Raw genomic sequence first — 14,248 nt, forward strand, 5'->3', positions numbered from 1 at the left:
CACAACCCCACAATGGAGTGTGTGTAGCGGCTGGGAATACAGTAAACATACCCCCACTGGAGAGTGTGTGGGTGCTTGCATTACTGTAAACACTCTGCCCCACTGGAGTGTGTGTAGGGGCTGGGATTGCAGCAAAATCTTCCACCAACTGGAGAGTGTGCATGGGCTAGGATTACAGCAAATAGCCCCATCGCCCACTGGAGAGTGTGTAGGGATTGCAATTACAGTAAATGTGATATAGAGAATTTAGGTTAAAAAGACTTAAGTTAAAATGTGATGATTAATCATAAACAGGGAAGCCAGAACGGACAGAGAGTTTACTAGCAGTCAAGGACAGAAGGAGCTGCTGAATATGTTTTTTTAAACCTATCTTTTCATGGTCATAGTGAGAGACATGCAGGAGACAAAGGATTGATAAGAAGTGTGAGAAACAGAATTCAGTGAATGTAGAGTTCACAGTGTACGTAACGAACGTGATAATTAATAATGCAGTTATACTTAGAATGTTTTTGTAATACTAACCAATTAAAACAGTATTAATAAGAAGGGGAAGGGCAAATAATAAAGGTATAAAAATCAATGCACTGTATGTATCGGGGCTTAACTGGTGAGAAACCAGTTGAGTCCAACTCTGCAGACTTGTAAATAAAGCTTGTCGTGTCATCAGTTTTAAAGAGACTCATGTGTGAGAAATTTTATTTCTGACAGTAAACACACAATCACTGGAGAGTGTGCAGGGGCTGGGATTACAGTAAACACCCTCACTCCATCACTGGAGAGAATGTAAGGGGTGTTCTTTTAGCAAACACTCCCGCCCACTCGGGAGTGTGTATGGGCTGGGATTAAAACAAACACTCCCCACACTGGAGAGTGTGTAGGTGCTTAGATTACAGGAAGCACATGCCACGTACACACACAAGAATGTGTAAGGGCTGGAATTACAGTGAACATAGCCCCAGTGGAGAGTCTGCAGGTGTGGGTATTACAGCAAACACACACCCACAATGGAGAGTGTGTTGGGGCTGCGATTACAGCAATGACACCCAATCATTGGAGAGAGTGTAGGGGTTGGGAACCCCCCACTGCAGAGTGTGTAGGGGCTGGCATTGCAGCAAATACACCCCAACATTTGAGATAGTGTAGGAGCTGGGATCACTGAAAACACCTGACCCCAATGGAGTTGTTGGGATTACAGTAAACACACATCCACTGGATAGTGTGCAGGGGCTGGGTTTGCAATAAACAAACCACCGCCCCCCATTGGAGAGTGTGTAGTGGCTGGGATTACAGCAAACACCCTCCCCCCCAACTGGAGAGTGTATAGTGTCTGGGATGACAGGAAGCACACACCGCCCCCCCACTCCCCCAACTGAAGAATGTGTAGGGGCTGAAATGACAGTGAACATAGCCCTTCGGATGAGTGTGCAGGGGTTGGGATGACAGCAATCACACACCCACAATGCAGAGAGTGCTGTGGCTGGGATTACAGCGAACATCCCCCACAACACGCACTGGAGTGTGTGTGGGGTCTGGGATTACAGCAAACACCCCCTCTACTGGAGAATGTGTAGGGATTAGGATTAAAGTAAACTGCCCACCCCCCAACTGGAGAGTGTGTAGTGTCTGGGATGACAGGAAGCAGACACCGCCGCCCCCCCCCACCCACTGAAGAATGTGTAGGGGCTGGAATGACAGTGAATGTAGCCCCATTGGTGAGTGTGCAGGGTTTGGTATTACAGCAGGCACACACCCACAATGGAGAGAATGCTGAGGCTGGGATTACAGCTAACATCCCCCAACACGCACTGGAGTGTGTGTAGGGGCTGGGGATTACAGCAAACAACCCAACCCCCACCACTGGTAAGAATGTAGGGGCTGCGATTACTGTGAACACACCTCCACTGTATAGTGTGTTGGGGCTGGGATTACAGTAATCATTCCCCCACCAGAATGTGTGTTCAGGCTAATATTACAGTAAACACATCCCACCCCACTGGAGAGTGTGTTGGGGCTGGAATTACAGTAAACATACCCCTACTGGAGAGTGTGCAGGGGCTGGGATTACAGTAAACACCCCACCCCCCACAGTGGATAATGTGTAGGGGCTGGGATTAAAGTCAACGCCCACCCCAATTTGAGTGTGTGTAAGGATGGGGATTACAGTAAACACACCCCAACTTATTTGTGAGTAGGTGTTGGGATTACAGCAAACACACCAACCCCCACCCCCCCCCCCCTCCACTGGAGAGAGTGTAGGGGCTGGGATTAGAGTAAACACACCCCCACTGGAGAATGTGTAGGTATTTGGATTACAGTAAACACTTCGCCCCACTGGAGAGTGTGCAGGCGTTGAGATTACAGCAAACACACACGCACAATTGGGAGTGTGTAGGGGCTTGGATTACAGCAACGACATCCGCCACTAGTGGAGTGGCTGGCATTACAGTAAACACACCCGACTGGAGAGTGTGTAGGGGCTTGGATTACAGCAAACACCCGCACCCCAGTACAGATAGTGTAGAGGCTGGGATTTCAGCAAACACCCCCCACCCCAACTGGAGATGGTTTAGGGGCTGGGATTATAGTATAGACAACCCCACTGGAGAGTGTGTAGGGGCTGGGATTACAGCAAACAATCCCACCTACATTGGAGAGATGTTTGGGGGCAGGGATTACAGCAAACACACCCCAATATTAGAGAGATTGTAGGGACTGGGTTTGCAGTAAACAAACCCCGCCCCCCCCATTGGAGAGTGTGTAGGGGCTGGGAACACAGCTAACATCCCGGCCACACCGCACTGGAGAGTGTGTAGGGGCTAGGATTACAGCGAACACACCTCCCCCCCACTGGAAAATGTGTAGGGATAGGGATTAAAGTAAACACCCCCCCCCCCCCAACTGGAGAGTGCGTAGTGTCTGGGATGACAGGAAGCACACACCGACCCCACTGAAGAATGTGTAGGGGCTGGAATGACAGTGAACATAGCCCCACTGGTGAGTGTGCATGCATTGGGATTACAGCAAATACACACCCACAACACACACTGGATTGTGTGTAGGGGCTGGGTTTACTGCAAACACAAGCCCCCCCCCACTGGATTGTATGTAAGAGCTGGGATTATAGTCAATTCCCACCCCCATCTCCCCACTGCAGAGTGTGTAGTGACTGGGATTAATGTAAACATACTCCCACTGGAGAGTGCGCATAGGCTGGGATTACAGTCAACACCCCGCCCCACTGGAGAGTGGAGGGACTGGGATTACAGCAAACATCCACCCCCAGTAGAGTGGCTGGGATTACAGTAAACACCCACCCACTGGAGAGTGTGTAGGGGCTTGGAATACACCAAATACCCACCTCCCAGTGCCAGTGCAGAGAGTGGAGAGGTTGGGATTACAGCAAACACACCCCACCCCAGTGGAGAGGGTATAACGACTGGGATTACAGTAGACACACCCCACTGGAGAATGTGTAGGGGCTGGGATTACAGCAAACAATCCCACCTACTAGTGAGTGTTCATGTGCCGGGATAACAGCAAACACATCCCAACATTGGAGAGATGTTTTAGGGCAGGGAGCACAGCAAACACCTCCCCCCACCCAGTGGAGATTATGTAGGATGACACGAAGCACACGCTACACCACCCCCCCTCTCCCCCCCGCCCACTGAAGAATGTTTAGGGGCTGGAATGACAGTGAACATAGCCCCACTGGTGAGTGTGCAGCGGTTGGGATTACAGCAAACACACACCCACAATTGATCCCCACAACTGGAGAGGTTGTAGGGGCTGGGATTACAGTAAAGACACCCCCACTTGAATGTGTGTAGTTGTTGGGATTATAGCAAACGCACCCCAATATTGAGAGAGTTTGTGGGCAGGGATTACAGCAAACCCCCCCCCACTAGAGTGAATGTAGGGGCAGCGATTAGATTAAGCACACCAGCACTAGAGAGTGTGTTGGGGCTGGGATTACAGTAATCACAACACCACTGGAGAGTCTGTAGGGGCTGGTATGATAGTAAACCCATCCTACCCCACTGGAGAGTGTGTAGGGGCTGGGATTACAGCAAAAACACCCCAATATTAGAGAGATTGTAGAGGCTGGGTTTGCAGAAAACAAACCGCCGCCCCACACTGGAGAGTATGTCGGGTCTGAGATTACAGGAAGCACATGCCATGCAGCCACAGAAGAATGTGTAGGGGCTGGAATTACAGTGAACATAGCCCCAGTGGAGAGCGTGCAGGTGTTGGGATTACAGCGAACACACACCAACATTGGAGAGATGTTTGGGGGCAGAGATCACAGCACACACCTCCCCCCCACCACTGGAGATTGTGCAGGGGCTGGGATTACAGTAAACACACACCCACTTGAATGTGTGTCAGTGTTGGGATTACAGCAAACACACACCCCCCCTCCACTGGAGAGTGAGTAGGGGATGGGATGAGAGTAAACTAACTCCCTCCCCCCCACCCACTGAAGAATGTGTAGGGGCTGGAATGACAGTGAACATAGCCCCACTGGTAAGTGTGCATGGGTTGGGATTATAGCAAATACACACCCACTATGGAGAGAGTGTAAGAGCTGGGATTACAGTAAACATCCCCACACTGCCCCACCCCCTCCCCACTGGGGAGTGTGTAGGGGCTGTCATTACAGCAAATACACACCACACCCCCACAAATGGAGAGTGCTGAGGCTAGGATTACAGCTAACATCCCTCCCAACCCACACTGGAGTGTGTGCAGGGGCTGGGATTACTGCAAACACAACGCCACAATGGAGAGTGTGTCGGGGCTGGGATTACAGCTAACAACCCCCCCCCCCCACAACATGCACTGGAGTGTGTGTAGGGGCTGGGATTACAGTAAACATACTCCCACTGGAGAGTGTGCATGGGCTGGGATTACAGTCAACACCCCGTCTCACTGGAGAGAGTGTAGGGACTGGGATTACAGCAAACACCCATCCCCAGTGGAGTGGCTGGGATTACAGTAAACACCCACCCACTGGAGAGTGTGTAGGGGCTTGGAATGCACCAAACACCCACCTCCTAGTGCCAGTGCAGAGAGTGGAGAGGCTGGGATTACAGCAAACACACCCCACCCCACTGGAGAGGGTGTAGGGGCTGGGATTACAGCAAACACACCCCACCCCACTGGAGAGGGTGTAGGGGCTGGGATTACAGCAAACACACCCCACCCTAGTTGAGAGGGTGTAGGGACTGGGATTACAGCATACAACCCCACCTACTGGTGAGTGTTCATGGGCCGGGATTACAGTAAACACATCCCAACATTGAACAGATGTTTGGGGGCAGGGATCACAGCAAACACCACCCCACCCCCATCCAGTGGAGATTGTGTAGGGTCTGGGATTACAGTAAACACCCCACCCACCACTTGAATGTGTGTAGGTGTTGGGATTACAGCAAACACCCCACCCCCACTCGAAAATGTGTAGGGGTTGGTATTAAAGTAAACTCCCCACCCCCAAATGGAGAATGTGTAGTGTCTGGGATGACAGGAAGCACACGCCACACCACCGCCCCCCCCCCACCCCCCGCCCACTGAAGAATGTTTAGGGGCTGGAATGACAGTGAGTGTGCAGGGGTTGGGATTACAGCAAACACACACCCACAATGGAGAGAGTGCTGAGGCTGGGATTACTGCTAACATCCCCCACAACACACACTGGAGTGTGTGTAGGGGCTGGGATTACTGCAAACTCCCCCCCCCCCCCCCCACTGGACTGTGTGCATGGGGTGTGATTACAGCAATGACACCTGCTCAATGGAGAGAGTGTATGGGCTCAGATTACAGCAAACACACCCCAATATTAGAGACATTGTAGGGGCTGGGTTTGCAGTAAACAAACCCCCGTCCCCCATTGGAGAGTGTGTGGGGGCAGGCATTACAGGTAACATCCCCACCCCGCACTGGAGAGTGTGTAGGGGCTGGTATTAAAGCAAACACACCCCAATGTTCGAGAGATTGTAGGGGCTGGGTTTGCAGTAAACAAACCCTGCCCCCCATTGGAGCGTGAGTAGTAGTTGGGATTACAGCTAACATCCTCCCCACGCCACATTGGAGAGTGTTTAGGGGCTGGAATGACAGTGAACATAGCCCTATTGGTGAGTGTGCAGGGGTTGGGATTACAGCAAACACACACCCACAATGGAGAGAGTGCTGAGGTTGGGATTACAGCTAATATCCCCCACAACACGCACTGGAATGTGTGTAGGGGTTGGGATTACAGTAAATATACCCCCACTGGTAAGTGTGTAGGGGCTGGGATTAAACATCCCACCCCACTGGAATGTGCATAGGCTGGGATTACAGCAAATACACGCGCCAACTGGATAGTGTTTGGGGGCATGGATTACAGCAAACACCCCCCCACCCACCCACGACTGGAAGGAATGCTGCAATTACAGTGAACACACCTCCAGTGGATAGTGTGTTGAGGCAGGGATTACAGCAATCACACCCCACTGGAGAGCGTGTAGGGGCTGGGATTACATTAAACAAACCCCCACTGGAATGTGTGTTCAGGTGGTATTACAGTGAACACCCTCCCCCCATCACTGGAGAGAATGTAAGGGCTGTTCTTATAGCAAACACTCCTGACCATTGGAGAGCGTGTATGGACTGGGATTAAAATAAACACTCCCACTCTGCAGAGTGTGTAGGGTCTGAGATTACAGGATGCACATGCCACACCCCACCAGAAGAATGTATAGGGGCTGGAATAACAGTGAACATAGCCACACAATGGAAAGTATGTTGTGGGTAGGATTACAGCAATGACACCCGAACATTGGAGAGAGTGTAGGGGCTGGGATTACAGCAAACACCCGCCCCCAGTGGAGTGGCTGGGATTACGGTAAACACACCCCATTGGAGAGTGTGTAGGGGCTTGGATAACACCAAACACCCACAACCCAGTACAGATAGTGTAGAGGCTGGGATTTCAGCAAACACCCCCACCCCCTCAACTGGAGAGGGTTTAGTTGCTGGGATTACAGTAAACACAACAGCACTGGAGTGTTATAGCTGGAATTACAGCAAACACCCGCCACGCACTGGAGAGTGTGTTGGGGTTGTGATTACAGCAAACACTATCCCACAATGGAGAGTGTGTAGCGGCTGGGATTACAGCAATGGCACCCACACATTGGAGAGTGTAGGGGCTGGGATTACAAAAAACATACCCCCACTGGAGAATGTGTAGGCATTTGGATTACAGTAAACACTTCGCCCCACTGGAGAGTGTGCAGGTGTTGAGATTACAGCAAACACACACGCACAATTGGGAGTGTGTTGGGGCTTGGATTACAGCAACGACATCCGCCACTAGTGGAGAGGCTGGCATTACAGTAAACACACCCCACTGGAGAGTGTGTAGGGGCTTGGATTACAGCAAACACCCGCACCCCAGTACAGATAGTGTAGAGGCTGGGATTTCAGCAAACACCCCCACCCCAACTGGAGATGGTTTAGGGGCTGGGATTACAGTATACACAACCCCACTGGAGAGTGCGTAGGGGCTGGGATTACAGCAAACAATCCCGCCTACTGGAGAATATGCAACGGCCGGGATTACAGCACACACCCCCCAACATTGGAGAGATGTTTGGGGCCAGGGATTACAGCAAACACACCCCAATATTAGAGAGTATGTAGGGGCTGGGTTTGCAGTAAACAAACCCCGCCCCCCCATTGGAGAGTGTGTAGGGGCTGGGAACACAGCTAACATCCCGGCCACACTGCACTGGAGAGTGTGTAGGGACTGGGATTACAGCATACACCCCCGCCCCCCACTGGAGAATGTGTAGGGATAGGGATTAAAGTAAACTACCCCCCCCCCCCAACTGGAGAGTGTGCAGTGTCTGGGATGACAGGAAGCACACACCGCCCGCCCCCACTGAAGAATGTGTAGGGGCTGGAATGACAGTGAACATAGCCCCACTGGTGAGTGTGCATGCATTGGGATTACAGCAAATACACACCCACAACACACACTGGAGTGTGTGTAGGGGCTGGGTTTACTGCAAACACAACCCCTCCACCCCATTGGATTGTATGTAAGATCTGGGATTATAGTCAATTCCCACCCCATCCCCCAACTGGAGAATGTGTAGGGGCTGGGATTACAGTAAACATACACCCACTGGAGAGTGTGCTTGGGCTGGGTTACAGTCAACACCCCGCCCCACTGGAGAGTGTTTAGGTGCTGGCATTGCAACCAATACACACCAACATTTGAGAGAGTGTAGGAGTTGGGATTACAGCAAACACCCGCCCCCAGTGGAGTGGCTGGGATTATGGTAATCACACCCCGACTGGAGAGTCTGTAGGGGGTGGTATTACAGTAAATCCATCCTACCCCATTGGAGAGTTTGTAGGGGCTACGATTATAGTTAACACACCACGACAGGAGAGTGTGAAGGGGCTGGGATTACATAAATACACCCCCACTGGACAGTGCCTCGTGGATTGGATTGCAGCAAGGTGTCGGCTGGGATTACAGCATACACACCCAGACATTACAGAGAGTTTGGCGGGAGGGATTACAGCAATCATCTCCCCCTCTGACCCCCAACTGGAGGGTGTGTAGGGGCTGGAATTACAGTAAACACACCCCCACTGGAGAATGTGTAGGGCGGGGGTGTCAAACTCAAATTCACAGAGGGACAAAATTAAAAACTTGAACTAAGTCATGGGCCAAACTAAATATTTATTGAAAATTTACAACAACATCTGCATGTTTTCTCTTCTTTCAGCATATGTAATGTTAAACTTTTCTTATTAAAATAAATGTTTAATCATAGTTTTGGTTAAACTCTTTCCAGAAGAAGCATTAACAAATGAGAAATAAAATATTCAATAAATAATATTTCTCTATAGCCTTTAAGCTCCTTTTAAATGTATTTTTTTTCACAAGCCAACAAGTCAAAAAAATAACAACTTGCTTCAATGACAAACAGGTTTGTCTTTTAAAATGATGAACATATAGTCTGCCTCCCACCTATCTTGAAAGGTCGTGTTTTCTGTCTTTCGTTTGGCCATTTTTCGTAAGGGGTTTATTACATGTGAATTAGGCGACAGGTCGCAGATCCTAATGAAAGTAAATAGAGGAGGTGGGGGCCATTAGTGGGCTGACGGGCCGGCGCCAATGCATTTGCAAAGCATTCTGGGATTTCTAGTATTAGCTGTGCATGCGCTATACTGGCGCGGCGGCCAGCGGGCCAGCTCTAATACATATTTGATATGATCTTGTGGGCCAAATATAATTATATCACGGGCCAAATTTGGCCCGCGGGCCTGAATTTGACATGTGTGGTGTAGGGGGAGGGATTACAGCAAACATTCCTGCCCACTAGAGTGTGCATAGGCTGGGATTACAGCCAACACACCATGACATTGGAGAATGTTTGGGGGCAAGGATTACAGCAAACAAGCCCCCCACCCACTGAAAAGGATGTAGGAGCTGCGATTACAGTGGACACATCTCCACTGGATAGTGTTTTGGGGTTGGTATTACATTAAACAATGTGTGTTCAGGCTGATATTACAGTAAACACATCCCACCCCACTGGAGAGTGTGTTAGGGATGGAATTACACCAAACACCCGCCACGCACTGGAGAGTGTGTTGGGGTTGTGATTACAGTAAACACACCCCATTGGAGAGTGTGTAGGGGCTTGGATTACAGCACTGACACTCGCACCCTAGTACAGATAGTGTAGAGCAGGGGTGCCAAACTCAAATTCACGGAGGGCCAAAATTAAAAACTTGGACTAAGTCGAGGGCCGAACTAAATATTTATTGAAAATTTTCAACAACATCTGTATGTTTTCTCTTCTTTCAACATAGGTAATGTTAAACTTTTTCTTATTAAAATAAATAATAGTTTTGGATAAACTCTTTCCAGAAGCATTAACAAATGAGAAATAAAATATTCAATAAATAATATTTCTCTATAGAGGATTTGTCAAATGTTGCTAGTGTGCTGTCGAATAGTAAAATCTGAGGGCTATTGAGAATGTGGGAAAATAACATGATTCCTGAAACAATCAAATGGGTGACTGATTGTGGGCATGAACTCTAGCAGGGTTATTTGCCATGCCCTTTTTCCATTGGTACAGATATCCTTTGATTTACACACTTTTCAAGTTTTATGCCTAATGAGCTTGTATCCAGGTGCAGGACCATTTTTAACCAGGAATATATTTATCACTGTGACATGAAACTATTGGAAGATCGTTTTATCCTGAGATTAAAGTTCCTAATACTTACTCAGGCCTGTGTGCGGGAGGGCGGGGGTTTGCAGGCGATCGGGTTGGACAACGACAGTGCAGGGGCATCAGCTGTCGCTGCAGGGCGGCATCTCGGCGGATCAGCGGCCCCGTCACCGTGAGTCGTGGGTCAGCCTGCGGCAGGGAGGGGGAGTGGGCAACGGTCCTGGCGAGGTCAGGCCCAAGGCCTCCGATTCCAGGCGCTGGGAAGCGGCCTTGGCTTCCCCTGACACCGGCCAGGCCCCAAAACCAGAGTCCACGGTGAGACCCTGCAACGTAAACAGAGGAGGTGGGGGCGATTAGCGGGCTGACGCCAATGCATTCTGGGATTTGTTGTATTACTGTGCATGCGTTATACTGGGGCAGCGGTCAGCGGGCCACCACTAATACATTTTTGAAATGATCTTGCGGGCCAAATATAATTATATCGCGGGCCAAATTTGGCCCGCGGGCCAGAGTTTGACATGTGTGGTGTAGAGGCTGGGATTTCAGCAAACACCCCCCACCCTAACTGGAGATGGTTTAGGAGCTGGGATTACAGTATACACAACCCCACTAGAGAGTGTGTAGGGGCTGGGATTACACCAAACAACCCCCCTCCCCCCACTGGAGAATGTGTAGGGATTGGGATTAAAGTAAATTCCTCCCCCTAACTGGGGAGTGTGTAGTGTCTTGGATGACAGGAAGCACACAACTCCCCCCACTGAAGAATGTGTAGGGCCTGGAATGACAGTGAATATAGCCCCACTGGTGAGTGTGCAGGGGTTTGATTACAGCAAACACACATCCACAATGGAGAGAGTGCTGAGGCTGGGATTACAGCTAACATCCCCCACAACACGCACTGGAGTGTGTATAGGAGCTGGGATTACTGTAAACACCTCCCCCCCCCCACCACTGGAGAGTATGTAAAGGCTGGGATTAAAGTCAACTCCCCCCCACACTGGAGAATGTGTAGGGGCTGGGATTACAGTAAACACACCTCCACTGGAGACTGTTCAGGGGCTGGGATTACAGTAAACACCCTCCCCCCATCACTGGAGAAAATGTAAGAGCTGTTCTTATAGCAAACACTCCCGCCCACTGGAGAGTGTGTATGAGATAGGATTAAAACAAACACTCCCCACACTGGAGAATGTGTAGGGTCTGAGATTCTTTTTCTTTTCTTCTTTGGCTTGGCTTCGCAGACGAAGATTTATGGAGGGGTATGTCCACGTCTGCTGCAGGCTCGTTGGTGACTGACAAGTCCGATGTGGGACAGACAGGCACGGTTGCAGTGGTTGCAAGGGAAAATTGGTTGGTTGGGGTTGGATGTTGGGTTTTTCCTCCTTTGTCTTTTGTCAGTGAGGTGGGCTCTGCGGTCTTCTTCAAAGGAAGTTGCTGCCCATCGAACTGTGAGGCGCCAAGATGCACGGTTGGAGGCGATATCAGCCCACTGGCGGTGGTCAATGTGGCAGGCACCAAGAGATTTCTTTAGGCAGTCCTTGTACCTCTTCTTTGGTGCACCTCTGTCATGGTGGCCAGTGGAGAGCTCACCATATAGCACGATCTTGGGGAGGCGATGGTCCTCCATTCTGGAGACGTGATCCACCCAGCGCACTTGGGTCTTCAGCAGCATGGATTCGATGCTTGCGGACTCTGCCAGCTCGAGTACTTCGATGTTGGTGATGAAGTCACTCCAATGAATGTTGAGGATGGAGTGGAGACAGCGCTGATGGAAGCGTTCTAGGAGCTGTAGGTGATGCCAGTAGAGGACCCATGATTCGGTGCCGAACAAGAGTGTGGGTATGACAACGGCTCTGTACACGCTTATCTTTGTGTGTTTCTTCAGTTGGTTGTTTTTCCAGACTCTTTTGTGTAGTCTTCCAAAGGCGTTATTTGCCTTGGCGAGTCTGTTGTCTATCTCGTTGTCGATCCTTGCATCCGATGAAATGGTGCAGCCGAGATGGGTAAACTGGTTGACTGTTTTGAGTTTTGTGAGCCCGATGGAGATGTGGGGGGGCTGGTAGTCATGGTGGGGAGCTGGCTGATGGAGGACCTCAGTTTTCTTCAGGCTGACTTCCAGGCCAAACATTTTGGCAGTTTCCATAAAACAGGACGTCATACACTGAAGAGCTGGCTCTGAATGGGCACTAAAGTGGCATCGTTTGCAAAGAGTAGTTCACGGACAAGTTGCTCTTGTGTCTTGGTGTGAGCTTTCAGGCGCCTCAGAGACTGCCATCCGTGCGGTACTGGATGTAAATAGCGTCTTCATTGTTGAGGTCTTTCATGGCTTGTTTCAGCATCATGCTGAAGAAGATAGTAAAGAGGATTGGTGCGAGGGCGCAGCCTTGCTTCACACCGTTGTCAATGGAGAAGGGTTCGGAGAGCTCATTGCTGTATCTGACCCGACCTTGTTGGTTTTTGTGCAGTTGGTTAACCATGTTGAGGAACTTGGGGGGGGGCATCTGAGGCGCTCTAGTATTTGCCAAAGCCCTTTCCTGCTCATGGTGTCGAAGGCTTTGGTGAAGTCAACAAAGGTGATGTAGAGTCTTTTGTTTTGTTCTCTGCACTTTTCTTGGAGCTGTCTGAGGGCAAAGACCATGTCAGTTGTTCCTCTGTTTGCGCGAAAGCCACACTGTGATTCTGGGAGGACATTTTCGGTGACATTGGCGACTTCAGGGGTTTCTATGAGACACCAAAGGCTGTGTACAGCCCCTCACCCCAAGTCCAAAGCCCTTTGCGCAGCTCAGACGGTGAAGTCCTCCTTAGCGACAAGATCTCCATCCTCAATCAATGGTCAGAACACTTCCAATCTCTTTTCAGTGCCAACTGCTCAGTCCAAGAATCCGCCCTGCTCCAGCTCCCTCAAAAGCCCTTGAGCTGGATGAGCTCCTTACCTGGGAAGAGACATATAAGACAATTGAACAACTGAAAACTGGCAAAGCAGCAGGTACGGATGGAATCCCCCCCAGAGGTCTGGAAGGCTGGCGGCAAAACTCTGCATATCAAATTGCATGAGTTTTTCATGCTCTGCTGGGACCAAGGAAAGCTGCCTCAGGACCTTCGTGCTGCGAGAAATCAGACTGCTCAAACTACAGGGGAATCACGCTGCTCTCCATTGCAGGCAAAATCTTCGCTAGGATCTTCCTTAATAGACTAATACCTAGGGTCTGAGATTACAGGAAGCACATGCCACGTCCCCACAGAAGAATGTGTAGGGTCTGGAATTACAGTGAACATAGCCCCATTGGAGAGTGTGCAGGTGTTGGGATTACAGCAAACACATACCCACAATGGAGAGTGTGTTGGGGCTGGGATTACAGCAATGACACCTGAACATTGGAGAGAGTGTAGGGGCTGGGATTACAGCAAACACCCGCCCCCAGTGGAGTGGTTGGGATTACAGTAAACACCCACCCACTGGAGCGTGTGTAGGGGATTGGATTACACCAAACACCTGCCTCACAGTGCAAAGAATGCAGAGGCTGGGTTTACAGCAAACACACCCCTCCCCACTGGAAAGTGTATAGAGGCTGGGATTACAGTAAACACACCCCCACTAGAGAGTGTGTAGGGGCTGGGATTACAGCAAACAATCCCACCTACTGGAGAGTGTGCAGGGGTTGGGATTACAGCAAACACCCCCACCCCACCCCCCACCCCACTGGGAAGTGTGTAGGGGCTGTGATTACAGCAAACACCTCCCCCCAGTGGAATGGCTGGGGTTACAATAAACACACCCCCACTGGAGATTGTGTAGGGGCTTGGATTACATCAAACACCCACCCCCAAATTCAGAGAGTGGAGAGGCTGGGATAATAGCCCCGCCCCCCCCCCCCCCCACTGGAGAGGGTATAGGGACATGGGATTACAATAAACACACTCCCACTGGAAAGTGTGTAGGGGCTGGGATTACAGCAAACAATCCCACCTACTGGAGTGTGTGCATGGGCCAGGATTAC

The 14,248-nt window shown here is 50.3% G+C and overlaps 1 protein-coding gene across 1 annotated transcript in view; it reads right to left on the reverse strand.

The window, feature by feature from the left end:
• The window catches only part of LOC138761549 (uncharacterized), a 29,760-nt gene extending 16,544 nt beyond the window's left edge, over positions 1 to 13,216 (reverse strand). The window contains exon 1 of the mRNA XM_069933865.1: positions 10,306 to 13,216. Coding sequence (XP_069789966.1) covers positions 11,500 to 12,408 — 909 coding nt within the window. The 5' untranslated portion in view covers positions 12,409 to 13,216 and the 3' untranslated portion in view covers positions 10,306 to 11,499. The remainder of the gene's footprint in view (positions 1 to 10,305) is intronic.
• Between the last annotated feature and the right edge of the window lie 1,032 nt (positions 13,217 to 14,248).

This window comes from Narcine bancroftii, chromosome 4 (assembly GCF_036971445.1).
Source record: "Narcine bancroftii isolate sNarBan1 chromosome 4, sNarBan1.hap1, whole genome shotgun sequence".
NCBI classification, from domain to species: domain Eukaryota; kingdom Metazoa; phylum Chordata; class Chondrichthyes; order Torpediniformes; family Narcinidae; genus Narcine; species Narcine bancroftii.